General features: G+C 39.8%; 2 protein-coding genes across 8 annotated transcripts in view; one reads left to right on the top strand and one right to left on the bottom strand.

The window, feature by feature from the left end:
- The window catches only part of LOC126497316 (solute carrier organic anion transporter family member 1A5-like), a 98,923-nt gene that overhangs the window by 43,824 nt on the left and 39,844 nt on the right, over window positions 1-15,255 (bottom strand). For all 4 annotated transcript variants that reach the window (XM_050135281.1, XM_050135279.1, XM_050135280.1 and 1 more), the window contains 2 exons: window positions 13,096-13,237; window positions 2,800-2,932 (listed from right to left, as the gene is read on the bottom strand). In XM_050135281.1, the coding sequence (XP_049991238.1) occupies window positions 2,800-2,932; window positions 13,096-13,237 (275 nt within the window). The remainder of the gene's footprint in view (window positions 1-2,799; window positions 2,933-13,095; window positions 13,238-15,255) is intronic.
- Iapp (islet amyloid polypeptide) overlaps window positions 1-15,255 on the top strand; it is a 44,857-nt gene that overhangs the window by 2,554 nt on the left and 27,048 nt on the right. For 2 of the 4 annotated variants that reach the window (XM_050135301.1, XM_050135302.1), the window contains exon 1: window positions 7-229. The exons of the other annotated variants lie outside the window; for them this stretch is intronic. The gene's annotated coding sequence lies outside the window, so the exon portion shown is untranslated. Of the gene's footprint in view, window positions 1-6; window positions 230-15,255 lie in introns of those variants that run through there. 4 annotated transcript variants of the gene reach the window in all.

Raw genomic sequence — 15,255 nt, 5'->3', positions numbered from 1 at the left:
AGTGATGTGGGAGTGTCATATCAATCTGTTGATTTCATTGGCTGAGCAATAAAGAAACTGCTGGCCCTGATAGGTTAAAAGATAGGTGGGTGAAATAAACAGAATAGGATGCTGGGCGGAAGAGGAAATGAGGTCAGACTCTGCTCTGCTTCCAGAGGGACCGGAGACGCCATGCTCTGCTCTCCCAGGCAGCTCCAATCCACGATGGACTTAGGCTAGAATCTTCCAGGTAAGCGCACCTTGGGGTGCTTACACACATTACTAGAAATGGGCTAGTCCAGGTGCTAGAATTAGCCTGTAAGGGCTAGAGTTCATGGGCCAAGCAGTTCTTAAATGAATATAGTTTGTGTGTTGTTATTTCGGGCATGAGCTAGCCAAGCAGCTGGGGTGTTGGGGACACAGCCCCGCCGCTCCTATTTCAACACGTAGGAAAGGATCCGAACTGGAAAACTGAGGACACCGAGGACAAAAGGGAGGAATGTACTATTTTAAAACCCTGCACACTGAAGATGATGCTCCCATTGCTTTCTGACTGGTAACCAACTTTCTACCTCTTTAGTAAGTGCAGAGAATGCCTGCCTGGGATTACAAATTACATACATTTCTGAGACAGCTCAACTTCAGTGAGTTCAGCTCAAATACCACCTAGTTCTACTCATCACCACCCAGTCCAGATCAGTAACCTGTGGATTCATCCTACTGAAAACCACAAAAGTCTCCCATTAACCAAGTGATACTTGAATACAGAATTTCTAGTTAGCTTTCTGTTGTTATCCTTTCTTAAATATGAAAAAATAACCAAGAACCATCTGTGGGGGGCACTCTATTACAGAACTATTACAGTAAGTAAAAGACAAACAAAAGCTACATGTAAAGAGTCAGAGACATAGGAGAAATATAAAGAAAGACACAAGGGAAAAGACACTGAATTCCTGAGAAAATAACAAGATGTTCCCTCAAAGGAGATATTCAAGGTAAAGAAGTGGCCTTGATAATAAAAATTTAGAGATATGATAAGACAAGTGACAAGCCCATTCAAGAGATTGGATGACAAAACTAAATCTCTTGGGAAGTTCCCAAGAGATTCAAAGACGTGAAATTAGAAAGATAGCAAGATATGAATGAAATCTAAGATGTTAGTGCTCAAATAGCAGCTGCAGAAGAGAAGAAGGAGGAGGATATCATCAAGAAGGAAAGAGTACAAAAACTTTACAAAATTCACTGACTGAAGGCGCCTGATGAGGCAAAGGGCTTAAACCAATCATCATTAGTGTCAGACTGTGGAGATAAAAGAGAAACCAGTCAGAGTAGTTAGAATACCAATTCTAACTCCAAAACACACAAACTTTGAGGCAATGTCTCCAAAGGCTGTAGGGAATTTTTTGTTTACAGAAAGAAATGAGGGAGAGTAAAGAGGAAAGCAGAGGGCAGGATGTTCCTCCTGTGAGTAATTAAGAGTGAAATAGCAACACCTGAAAGGCTGAAGCAGAAGGCTCACCAAGAGGTTGAGACCAGCCTGAGCTACACAATAATACTGTACAAGCCCGGGCTTCATAGCAAGACCCTATCTCAAAAAAAAAAAAAAAAAAAAAAAAAGAAGAAGAAAAGGGGTGGTCTAGAAAGATGGCTCAGTGGTTAAGAGAACTTGTTACTCCTGAGGAGGACCTGGGTTCATATTTCCAGCCCTGCATGGTAGGTGACAACCATCTATAACTCCAGTTCCAGGGAATTCAATACATTCCTGTTATCTGTGTGCACCAGAAATACACACAGTGCATCTATACACATGTGGGTAAAATACTGACACACATAAAATTGATAAAAAGATCTTTAAAAACCAAAGGAAAGATAGAAGAAAGATATAATTAAGAAGAGTAGAAAGAGAAGCAGGAGAAAGAGCAAGATGAAAGAAGAAAGTCAAACAAATTCCTAAGGAAAAGAGAGATGGAGAATTACAAGGAAATGGCCTTGAGTTGGGTTCGAGGTTTGTAGTTCAGAGGCAGGTGGAATGAAACAGACAATAGCAAGAGGCATGGTCAGGTCAATACTGAAGCCCCGGACCTGTGTTGAGGGATGGGCACCCTACCAGTCACTGAAAAACCCATGAGATAATGAGATACACAAAGAAAGTCGATCAAATGTAAAAAATCAGTTAAGTATTAAATCTAGATAAAATTGAATTCTATAACAAAGAATAAATAATTCTATGGTAAAAATATTAGTTTTACATCACTTAGTATTAAGGTATTAAAATCTAGTGAGACACACAGGCAAACAGAAGAAAGAACTGAGAACATCCCCCCAGCAAGCAGGAAAGGGCTAAGAGATAACTCAACATAACTTTAATTTTACAATTTTCTGTTTTAAGTGTCATTGGTAAACATGGAAATTAAAACAGCCTTGACACCGATCTATCCCCGAATGACCCATGATTACAGCACACTGTGGTCCCTTTGTAACTGGAGCTTCTAAATAGTACTGATGAAGAACGTAACACAAGCTTTTGCAGGTTCAGAGAATCGATTCATGAGTCTCAATATCAGGAAAGCTGTTTCTCAACTTCACGAAAGAGGTGTCTCAAATTCCCACTTGGCAATGGACAGGATGGGACCTTAAGTGGACCCAAGGTTACAAGATCCACAAATCATACCAGCAAAGTGCAGACCATATTTTTTAATTTCCATATCAGCATTCTGTACTTTGGGGATGCATTGTTCCTCCCAGAGAGAAAATTCTGAGCCTCATTTCCTGTAAGTGAAAGTTGAACCTAAAATAATCATCAGGGACTGGGATACTCACCGGTCCATCAGGAAATGAGGTAGTGATATTAAGAAACACCCTAGGCCCATAACCACACATCCAATACCGATCATGATGGGCCTGTGCAGTTTTGTTCCAAAATAACTCACGAATATAATCAGCAAAAGGTTTCCTAGGAGAGAAGAATGAGAGTGCTTGTTCAGTAATATGTTAGCCTATCTTAGTCAGCATCATCTCCAACATTTGAACTCAGGGTTTAACAACCACCTTAAGAGCACAGGAATGGATCCACCCCTATCCACTGGACCCCACAAGCTACAAGCCTCATCCTGCCCACAAACTCGCCTATCCTCCTGCAACCTTGGTGGAACTGTAAAACACACCTGATTACAGTGCAGAGAGGAACAAGAGGTGAGTGACCCAGCAGAACACCTCACACTCTAGACCTTCTGTAGTGGGGCAACTTCCTTGGCATTTCTGGCCAGCCAGCAGGAGAGTTCCCTGAAGGTAGGCTGCCCCAATTCCCACCCCCATCCACCAGACTCTGCAAACTAAAAGCCCCATGTGCACTCAAATTTGCCTACCCTCAGTGGAACTCTGAAACACAGCTTGCTACAATACAGAGAGGAGCAAAACAAGAGTGACCAGTTACCCAGCAAAACATTCCACTCTCTAGGCCCTCCATAGTGGGGCAGAACCTCAGGCCTCTCCCCCACCTACCTCAGCTTCTCTAGTCAGCCAGCAATAGAGTTTCCAGCAGAGAGGACCAAAAGAGAGGACCAAGAGAGGAACTCTAAAGCACAAGCTGTGACTACACAGAATGGACCAAGAAAGTGAACCAGGAGAGCAGACTAAGAGAGCAGACTAAGAGAGACCTCAGTGGCTCCTTGAGAAATAGATATTAACAGTACAGAGCAGACCAAGAACAATTCCCAATGACTCAGACAGCCACTGCAAGGATTAGACCAAGATGCAAAGACACTGCCAGCATAAATTGAAAGAAGAGATGGGTAGGCACCAATGCAAGAATTAATCCAACAAACTAATAAGCAACATGGTAACACCAGAACCCAGTGGTCAAACAACAGGAGGTCTTGATCATACTAACCCAGAAGAAGCAAAAAAATTATTTTAAGTGAAACTTTATAAAAATGATGGACACCCTTAAAGAGGAAATGAAAAACTCCCCTAAAGAAATGAAGTAAAAGATGAATAAAAAATTAGAAGAAATTAATAAATCCCTCAAATAAACCCAAAAAAAAAACAAGAAAAAAATAATCAAACTGGTGAAGCAAACAATACAAGACATGAAAACTGAAATAGAGGCAATAAAGAAAATGCAAACCAAAGGAATTCTTGATATGGACGATCTGGATAAGTGAACAGAAACTACAGAGGCAAGTATAACCAACAGAATGTGAGAGATGGAAGAGTGAATCTCAGGTGTTGAAGATATTATAGAGAAAATCAATTCATTGGTCAAATAATACATTAAATCAAACAAATGCTTAAATCTGGAAATAAGGACACCATGAAAAGGCCAAACCTAAAAATAATAGGAATAGGAGAAGGACTCCAGCTGAAAGGCACAGAAAATATATTCAACAAAATCATAGAACAAAATTATCCCAAACTAAAGAAGAATATCCCTGTGAAGGTACAAGAAACTTACAGAATACCAAATTGACTGGATCAAAAAAAAAAAAGTCCCTTCACCATATAATAACCAAAACACAAAACATACAGAATAAAGAAAGAATATTAAGGGTTGCAAAGGAAAAGGGTCAAGTAACATATAAAAGTTGACCTATCAGAATTACACCCAACTTCTCAATGGAAACCATGAACCAGGTCTTGGGCAAATGTGCTACAGACACTAAGAGACCACAGATACAAGACCAGACTATTATACCCAGCAAAGCTTTCACTCACCATCGATGGTGCAAACAAGCTATTCCATGACAAAATCAGACTTAAACAATATGTATCAACAGGCCAGACCTACAGAAAGTACCAGAAGGAAAACCCCAACCCAAAGAAACTAACTGAACCCACAAATACATAGACAGGAGATAACTTCCCACCAGCAAAAGCCAAAGAAGGGAAACACACAACCACTACCACTGAAAAATAACAGGAATTAACAACCACTGGTCATTATTATCTCTTAATATCAATGGATTCAATTCACCTATAAAAAGACACAGGCTAAGAGAATAGATATAAAAACATGATCCAGCCTTCTGCTAAGAGAATAGATATAAAAACATGATCCAGCCTTCTGCCGTATACAAGAAACACACTTCAACCTCTAAGACAGACACTACCTCAGAGTAAAGGGTTGGGAAAAGGTTTTACAATCAAATGGACCTAAGAAACAAGCAGGTGTAGCTATCCTAATACCTAACAAAATAGATTTCAAATTAAAATCAATCAGAAAAAAATAGAGAAGAACACTTTATACTCATACAAGAACAATCCATTAAGATGAAGTCTCAGTCCAGAACATCTCTGCCCTTAATACAAGAGCACCCACATATGTAAAAGAAACATTACTAAAGCTTAAATTGCACATCAATCCCCATACACTAATAGTAGGAGACTTCAATACTCCATTCTCACCAATGGAAAGGTCAACCAGAGAGAAACTTAAGAGAGAAAGAAGAGAACAAACAGATGTCATAACTCAAAGGTACTTCACAGATATCTATAGAATATTCCACCCAAACACAAAAGAATATACCTTCTTCTCAGCACCTCATGGTGCCTTCTCTAAAACTAACCATATACTTGATAACAAAGCAAACCTCCACATACACAAGAAAATTGGAGTAGCCTTCTGTATCTTATCAGATCACCATGGTTTAAAGTTAAAATTTAACAACAATACTAGTTGCAGAAGGCCTACAAAATCATGAAAATTGAACAGTGAACTACTGAACCACCCCTGTGTCAAGGAAGAAATAAAGAAATTAAAAACTTCCTAAAATTCAACGAAAATCAAAGCACAACTTACCCAATGCCATGGGACACTATGAAAGCAGTGCTAAGAGGGAATTTCATAGCACTAAGTGCCTACATAAAGAAAATGGAGGAAGTTCACACTAGTAACTTAACAGCACACCTGAAAGCTCTAGAACAAAAAGAACCAGACTTACCCAGGAGGAGTAGAAGATAGGAAATAGTCAAAATGAGGGCTGAAATCAATAAGATAGAAACAAAGAAAACAGAAATCTCAAGGTCCAAATCAGAAGCAGAAGGAGAGAGAGCACAAGCAAGGAACTCAGAACCGCGAGGGGTGCACCCATACACTGAGACAAGGGGGATGTTCTATCGGGAACTCACCAAGGCCAGCTGGCCTGGGTCTGAAAAAGCCCGGGTTAAAACCGGTCTCGCTGAACATAGTGGACAATGAGGACTACTGAGACCTCAAGAACAATGGCAATGGGTTTTTGATCCTACTGTACCTACTGGTTCGTGGGAGCCTAGGCAGTTTCGTGGATGCTCACCTTACTAGACCTGGATGGAGGTGGGTGGTCCTTGGACTTCCCACAGGGCAGGGAACCCTGATTGCTCTTTGGGCTGACGAGGGAGGGGGACTTGATTGGGGGAGGGGGAAGGAAGGGGGAGGCGGCGGTGGGGAAGAGACAGAAATCTTTAATAAATAAATAAATAAAACATTGAAAAAAAAGAATCAATGAGGCAAAGACCTGGTTCTTTGAGAAAATAAACAAGATATACAAACTCTTATCCAAACAAATCAAACAGATACTGAGGAAATTTAGAGAACCATTAGGTCATATTACAAAAACCTGTACTCCACAAAATTGGAGAATGTAAAAGAAATGGACAGTTTTCTGGATAGGTACCACATACCAAAATTAAATCAAGACTAGATGAACAATTTAAATAGACCTATAACCTGCAGCGAAATAGAAATAGTCATAAAAAGCCTCCCAGCCAAAAAAAAGCCCAGGGCCGGATGATTTCAGTGCAAAATTCTACCAGAACTCCAAAAAAGAGCTAATAGTTATGTTCCTCAAAGTGTTTCACATAGTAGAAACAGAACATTACCAAACTCTTTTTAAGAGGCTGCAGTTACTCTGATACTGAAACAAAGACTCAACTAAGAAAGAAAATTAACAGACCAATCTCACTCATGAACATAGATGCAAATATAATAAAATACTAGCAAACCAAATAAAAGAACACATCAAAAAAAATCATCTACTATGATAAGTAGGCTTCATCCCAGAGATGCAGAGCTGATACAACATACAAAAATCTGTCACTATAATCCACCATATAAATGAACTGAAAGAAAAAAAAACATATGATCATATTTATAGATGCTGAAAAACTTTCAACAAAATCCAACACCTCTTCATAATAAAGGTCTTGGAGATATCAGGGGTACAAAGAACATATCTAACCATAATAAAAAAAAAAAAGCAATATACAACAAGCCGACAGTCAACATCAAATTAAATGGAGAGAAACTCAAAGCTTTTCCACTAAAATCAGGAACAAGACAAGGCTGTCCACTCTTTATATCTATTCAACATAGTTCTTGAAGTTCTGGCTATAGCAATAAGACAACCAAAGAAAATCAAGAGGATTCAAATTGGAAAGGAAGAAGTGAAACTTTCACTATTTGTAGATAATATGATAGTATGTACAAGTGACTCTACCAGGGAACTCCTACAGCTGACAAATACCTTCACTGATGTGGCAAGATACAAGATCAACTCAAAAAAAAAAATCAATAGCCCTCCTATATACAAATGATAAAGAAGCTCGGAAAGAAATCAGAGAAACATCACCCTTCACAAGAGACACAAATAACATAAAATATCTTGGGGTAACACTCACCATGCTCTTAGATAGGTAGGATCAACATAATAAAAATATCAATCCTACCAAAAGCAATTTATAGATCCAATACAATCCCCATCAAAATCCCAACACAATTCTTCATAAACTTTGAAAGAACAATACTCATAGACTTCATATGGAAAAACAAAAAAAACTCAGGAGGGTGAAAACAATCCTGTACAATAAAGGAACTTCTAGAGGCATCACCATCTCTGACATTAAGCTTTATTGCAGAACTACCTACAGTAATGAAAACAGCTTAGTTTTGGCATATAAAAGGTTGACCAATGAAATCGAATTGAAGACCCAGGTATTAAACCACACACCTATGAACACCTGATTTTTGACAAAAAGATAAAATTATACAATGGAAAGAAAGAAAGCATCTTCAACAAATTGTGCTGGCATAACTGGATGTCAACATGTAGAAGAATGAAAATAGATCCATATCTATCTCCATGCACAAAACTCAAGTCAATGGATTAAAGACTCTATATAAATCCGATCACACTGAACCTGATAGAAGAGAAAGTGGAAAGTAGCTTTTAATGCATGGGCACAGGAGACCACTTCCTAAATATAACACTAGTAGCACAGATGCTGAGGGCAAAAATAAATAAATGAGACCTCCTGAAACTAAGAAGCTTCTGTAAAGCAAAGGATATAGTCAAAAAGACCAAAAGGCAGCTTACTGAATGGGGAAAGATCTTCACCAACCCCACATCAGACAAAGGACTGTTCTCCAAAATATATAATGAAAACAAGAAATTAGACATCAAACTTCAAAATAACCCTATTAAAAATGGGGTACAGAACTAAACAGGAAATTTGCAACAGAAGACTCTCAAATGGCTGAAGGACATTTAATGAAATGTTCAACATCCTTAGCCATCAGAGAAATGCAAATCAAAACAACTCTAAGATACCATCTTACACCTGTCCGAATGACTAAGATCAAAAACACCAATGATAGCTTATGCTGGAAAGGATGTGCAGTAAGGGGAACTGCCATGGCTGTCTCGCCTGTGTGACAAAATGCCTCTCAACTGGTGGCCGTCTCAAAATGAGGGGCTCCTGCTTCCTGGAGCTTGGCCCCCGTGGCTCCCTGGCAGTCTGCTCGAGTTGTGGTGCCTCATCAGCCTCAACGACCTAGTTCACTTTGTTCCTGGAGATGGTTTCTTGCGTTGGCTCTGCTATCTTTTTCTTCTCTTCTACTTTTCTCTTGACAAAAACTTAATTTTTTTAAGGAACCAGGAAACATTCCTAACGGCTCCTTGAATATGGAGGAACTGATGCATCAGTTTCCTCCCTTGATTCAGGCCATTAATATTATGAGTAAGACTCTGGCTCGCTCTCTGGGGAAATTTATGGATACCCTAGAACAAAACATGATAGGAGATTTGGTAAAAGATGGGTAAACTATGAAGGAAAACATATGGAATGGCATGAGTTACCATTTATGGAGAGACTAGCCAGAATGAGAAACCCCTGGTGCATTTTAGATAGGAAAAAAAGGCCGGCTATTCTTGATAACATGAAGCCAGCCATCCAATATTGGAGCAAACCCTGGGGGAGGCATCCTGAAGAATGGTGTTTGGGTTACCTTGGTTACCTTGAGGGCAAATATGATTTAGAGCCATGAGAAAGTGCAGTTGGTTAGTGGTGTGAGACGAATTTCAAAGAAAAACTCTGCCCACCTGGCCCTGACCACAAGACTTGCTGAGAATAATCAATTGCCTGTAATCATTTTCTTTATGTAAGCTTTTGTGTCTGCCAACTTCCTTCTGTAATCTCATAAAAGTGATGCTTGAATTTTAGTAAAATTGCAGCAGATTCAAATCTCATTAGAGGTGTGTCTGTCTGTCATTCGCCAAATCCTGGGTTCTCCTAAGGATTCACCCCTGTTCTCCCTTGGTCTTCTATCTCCAAGAAAGTCAGTCTGTGGCAGGGAACACTCATCCATTGCTGATGGGAATGCAAACTTCTACAATCACTCTAGAAATCAGTATAGTGGTTTCTCAGAAAATTAGAAATCAACCTACATCAAGATCCAACAATACCACTCTTGAGCATAAATCCAAGAGATGCTCAATCATACTACAAAGGCATTTGTTCAACTATGTTCATAGTAGCATATTTATAATAGCAGGAACCTGGAAACAACCTTGATGCCCCTCTGCCAAAGAATGAATAAAGAAAATGTGGCACATTTACACATTAGAGTCCTACTCAGTGGTAAAAAACATTGACATCTTTAAATTTCCATGCAATAGAACTAGAAAACACCATACTGAATGAGGTATCCCAGACCTAAAAAGATGAATATGATATGTACTCACTCATAAGTAGACACTAGCTATTAACAAAGAATATTGACCCTATCATTTATGATCCTAGAGAAGCTAAGTAACAAGGTGAACCCTAAGAAAGACATATATAGATCCACCTGGAAAGTCAAAACAGACAAGATTGCCTAACAAAATTGGGATCATAGGGTAGGAAGAGAAGAGAGGGTGGGAGAGGAAGAGAAGGAAAGAAGGTGAGGACTTGAGGGAATGGGATAGTTGAGATGGAGTAAGGACAGAGATGAGAGAAAAGAAAGAGATATTGTGATTGAGGGAGCCATTATGGGGCTAGCAAGAAACCTGGCTCTAGAGAAATTTCCAGGAAGCCACAAGAATGACCCCAGCTAAGACCCTAAACAATAGAGGAGAGGGTGCCCCAACTGGCCTTGCCCTGTAGTCAGACTGATGAACATGTTAAATATCACCATAGAACCTTCATCCAGCAACTAATGGAAACAAAGGCAGAGACCTGGTATCAGAGCACTTGACTGAGTTCCCAAAGTCCAGATGAAGAGTGGAAGAAACGAGATTATGAGCAAAGAGGTCAAGACCATGATGGGGATACTTACTGGAACAGTCTATCTGAGCTAATGGGAGCACAGCCAGAGCTGGGAAGAACAAGCGTAGGAACAGACTAATCCCTCTGAATGTGGCTGACAGTTCCATGGCTGAGGCAGACTGAGAGGCCACTAGCAGTGGCACCAGTATTTATTCCTACTGTTTGTACTGGCTTTTTGGGAAACTATTCTTGCTCAGCCTAGATATAATAGGGAAGGCCTTGGGTATTCCCCGAAGCAATGTGCCTGACCCTCTCTGAGAAGTAGATGGTGGGGGGCGTGTATATGGAGAGTGGGAGGAGGGGAGGGAATGTGAACTTGGATTGGTATGCATAATGAAAAAAGATAGTCTGTTTTCTTTTAAAAAAAAATAAAAGGGAAAAAATAAAAAAGAATACAGGAATGGGTGCTTAGGAGGTTTGTGTGTTGTTTTAATATATAATTATATATAATTTGTGTATAGTTTTAATATATATCTAGATATAGATATACATATCATGACCTAAGGGAAGGTTCTCCTCCATTGTGGAGAATATTCAGGGCTCTGTTCAGGATTATCTAGCCCTTGGGAATGGACACAAAATCAGCTGTCAACCTGCACATCACCTCCGACTTCTGCTCTCATGCCTGCTCTTGGCAGGGTCAAATGGATTCATGTTTTTTAACTTACTATTCAAAAACCCCTTTATTGCTCAACATGGCCAAGTTGGATGTCTGCTTCTATTGTCACATCTTTACTTAGACCCCATTAGAGAAAAGGTCAGAGTCCTAAGCATCCAACTGGGTCTTAGGCCTAGATTGCTGAAGTCAAAAAGTCAACCCCAAAATTCAACTCCTTGGTTTAGGAAAAAGTTTAGGTTTAAAGAAACTCAGTGTGAAGCCCCATTCTGACAGAGAGGTCTTTGATAAACGTGCTTAAAAAATAAAAGAACAGGTGTGACTGGTGGCATCTGCCATCTACAGTCACGGGTTAGTGGATGGCTAAGAGAGGAAGACAAGATCAAAGTCACCTGGGCTACAGAGTGAGTTCAAGACCAGTCGGGACAACTTACCAAGAATTTCTTCAAAAAATAAAATAAAAAGTAAATCAAGAATGAGGATAGAATGAGAATGGTTGCCTGATGTGTGGGAAGCCCTGGGCTAAATCTTTGGCTAAAGAAGGATGCTTAAAAGAAATCCCACACTAGCTCAGAATTGAGAAATAGATGGTTATTTATTTAGGGGTAAACTCACAAATCAGAATCCTCTGCTTGATCAGATATCAGAATCCGAAATCTATAACAGGGAACAGAGAAGCCTGAAAAGAGGCCAGACATACATATAGTATAAGAGGTCACGCCCCAGTGGGCAGGTAACCACTAGCTGTAAGACTTCCTACAGCATTTGGCATTATTCACAGAAAAGGGGGAGTTGAAAAGAAGCAAATACATAAGTGAGCTCTCTACAAACTACTTATTTTTTGTTTGATGAGCAATTTTCTTGCTCACACTATCAAGGAAAGACTAGAAAACTCACACTTCTTTGATGACTTGGCAGATCACTAATTGATCTTAAATATTTGAAAGATATTTGAAGATTTTATTTTCTTCCAATTCTATTTCTCTCTAATCTGCTATCCATGTAGGTGAGGTGTTGCTTGGTTTTGAATGGGAGTGTGTCCTATCTTTATATCCTTTTTACCCTTATGACAGCCTCTCTCTGTTTCCAAAGTCCCTTTCAGTGAGGCCATCTTGCAGAAGGTAATGTCCCAAGATACCCAGTATTTGAACTCTCTGTGCATCTTTCTGGTCTATGGCTGTACTTCCCTCAGTGCACTGGATCTTGCCTGAAATCTCTAATGTTTGAAAGGAAAAGCATTCTTCCTCCTTCCTACAACACTAGGCTGACTTCATCCCAGCACAAGCTATGTGATGCTTCACCTTCTGCACAAATCTCTCTTTCACATTTACCTGTCCATTTCTCCATGTGGAAAACCTTTACACCTTCAAGAGACTGGCTTCCCAAGTGCAGTGTGTCCCATAGACCTTGGATTACCAATGGGCAGCACTTGCTACATCTAAGACATTATACTAGAATCTGTGTAATGTCTGTGTAAAGGCAACCATCCTGACTGCACTGTGAGGCCTACAATACAGATGGTAGAGCAAGCACTAAGGAGTTTGATCCTGGGAGACAGACATCTGTGAGTTAACTACTTCACCATCCCAGTTTTCTTTGTTGTTTTCAATGTCATATTGAATAAAGTAAAAATTATGATTAAACTAGAGATGAGAGGCACCAAGACTTCCAGGGAACTTTGCTTATAGAAGGCATCTTTCCCTCCTTCTCTCTGTACTTTCACATTCCAGTTCATCACCCAAAATAGGGACTAAAACTCATTCATTCTTCTTACTAAGTGTGTCTGGCACAACTCAAGCACAGGGAAGCATCCTCATCTTCACAAGTGATCAGGCTATTCAGTCACACCAGGAAGCATGTAGCTCAGTCATATCAAATAGCTAATGTAGGAAATAGAGAATGTCAATATATAGTAATAAGTAAATGTAAAAATAACTCACCAATCTCAAAGCTCCCATTGATAAATCCAACTATAGATGTGGGGATATCGAACTGTCTCTCTATTTGTGTGAGCATGGAATTCATGTAAGTTCCTGATAGCGATTTGGATACAAATGCCCATGTCAATGCCAACAGGAACATCTAGGGAGAAAACATTTAAGAAAAAGTGAGAGGCAATTCTCCCCCTCTCTTCTTCATCAACACCCTTATTCTTTGCAGTCCCATTGCAAGATTTATGAGTTTTGGTTTCTTTTTTCTTTTTTTTTTTTTTTTTTTTTTTTTTGCTCCATGTACCTTAACCAGAGCCACCTATGTAGACACTGGGTAAGAACTAATCATTGGTGCCTGGTAAGGTCATTAGTGTATGCATGACTGAAGGTCATTAAGGCCATCATATTCCCTGTCAAAGGACACTTTCCTTAATGATTGTTTTTCAAACTTAAGAAGCAGGAGCTTCAGTCTGGCACTGTAGACCATTTGACCACCCTAACATTATAGACAGTTCTAAGGTCAGAGAACTCTAATTCTTTTTCAACAGTCACCTCTAAATTTTGACTTGTAAATTCATGGTTTTAACATTTAAACTGCACACCAGTGTCTACTGTTGTTAAACTCCAAAGTAACTGTGATAGCTTGATCAGGAATGGCCCCATAAGCTCATGGGTTTAAATGCCTAGCCACCAAGTAGTGGCACTATTGGTAGCTGTGGTCTTATTGGAGAAAGTGTGTTAATGAGGGTGAGCTTTGAAGTTTCAGAAGCTCTAGCTGGGCCCAGTGTCGCTCTCTTCCTGTTGCCTGCAAATCTGAATGTAGAACTCTCGGATCCTTCTCTAGAATCATATCTTCATTGGGCACCAATGCTTTCCACCATGCTGATAATGGGATAAACCTCTGAACCTGTAAGCCAGCCTCAGCTAGGTGTTTTGCTTTATGAGTTGCAGTGGTCACGGTATGTCCTCACAGCAATAGAAACTTTAACAAAGTCAGTAACCAAAGATGAACTTTGAGAAGTAGAGAGTATATGGTATCTGATGATATTTCTCTACATTTGCTAATTATATTGGTAACTAATAATCACAATAGTCATCATTTTCCTAAACTATGCTGGAGATGGGGCTCAGCAGTTGAGATCACTTTCTGCTCTTGTTACGGACCTGTGTTCCATTCCTAGCACCTATACACTGTGTTTCAAAACCACCTACAACTCCAGTTCCAGGAGAGCCAACACCTTCTTCTGGCCTCCAAGGACACCAGACACACAAGTGGAACACCAACTTATATGGGGGAAAAATATCCATATACATAAAATAAAACATAAATTTAGAGTAACTGAAATATGTTAAATTGGAGAAAGTGGTAGGGATCAGGGACAGAGGAATTGCCTGGTGTGTTGAGCATCTGGGTCTAATTTCTCATGCCACTCGTATAGGATGGCACTGAAGGATGGGCACTCACACACATAGAAAGACATAGATGCACACAGAGAGGGATATACACACACATACAGGTCTCAGAATGCTTTTTTTTAAATCTTAAAACATAGGACTTAAAGTGTAGATGGACTAAGCTAAAGTAGAAACGTATCCCAGCCGGTGGGATTTGAATAGGGGTCCCTGATAAATCTAGAGGAGGAAGAGGAAGGGAGGGGACAAGAGGCACAAGAAATGACAGCAAGACAGGATTTCTGATCAAGACATGTTTTATTAATTCTCAGAAGCTGTATATAGCAAATGGGCAAGGAGTAGGGGAGGGTGTCAGGTCAGGAGGGTGAGATATCCCTAGCTGATAAGGAAATACTGAGGGTCTGTGATTGTTGACTAATAAAGGAAATGCTAATTGTTTCTAAAGCCTGAGCCTGCAGGTCTCTCTAGGCTAATTTCCTAAAGTCCGGAACTTGCCCTGCAAAGGTGGTATCTTACTTGTGAACTTAAGATGCCTGTAAACAAAATACAGATCTCAAAATACAAGTCTTTGAGTCTGGCACAAACATGTTGCACAAATTGTCCAAAATGACACATCTAGTAAGCATCTGGAAAAGAGTAGGACCAAGGGTCTTGGGCTCCTCAGAATATGAGAATTGGAGGATAACTTGAGCAGGCTGGGTTTCAATAATTCACGCATCACTGCAGGTAAAAACACTTTCCAGGGCTGAGTCTGAG

Source organism: Alexandromys fortis, unplaced genomic scaffold (genome assembly GCF_014885135.2).
Source record: "Alexandromys fortis isolate MF-2015 unplaced genomic scaffold, M_Fortis_MF-2015_v1.1 scaffold_21, whole genome shotgun sequence".
In the NCBI taxonomy this organism is placed as follows: domain Eukaryota; kingdom Metazoa; phylum Chordata; class Mammalia; order Rodentia; family Cricetidae; genus Alexandromys; species Alexandromys fortis.
Note: the sequence above shows the minus strand (reverse complement) of the source record. Positions and strands in the feature narration are given on the sequence as shown.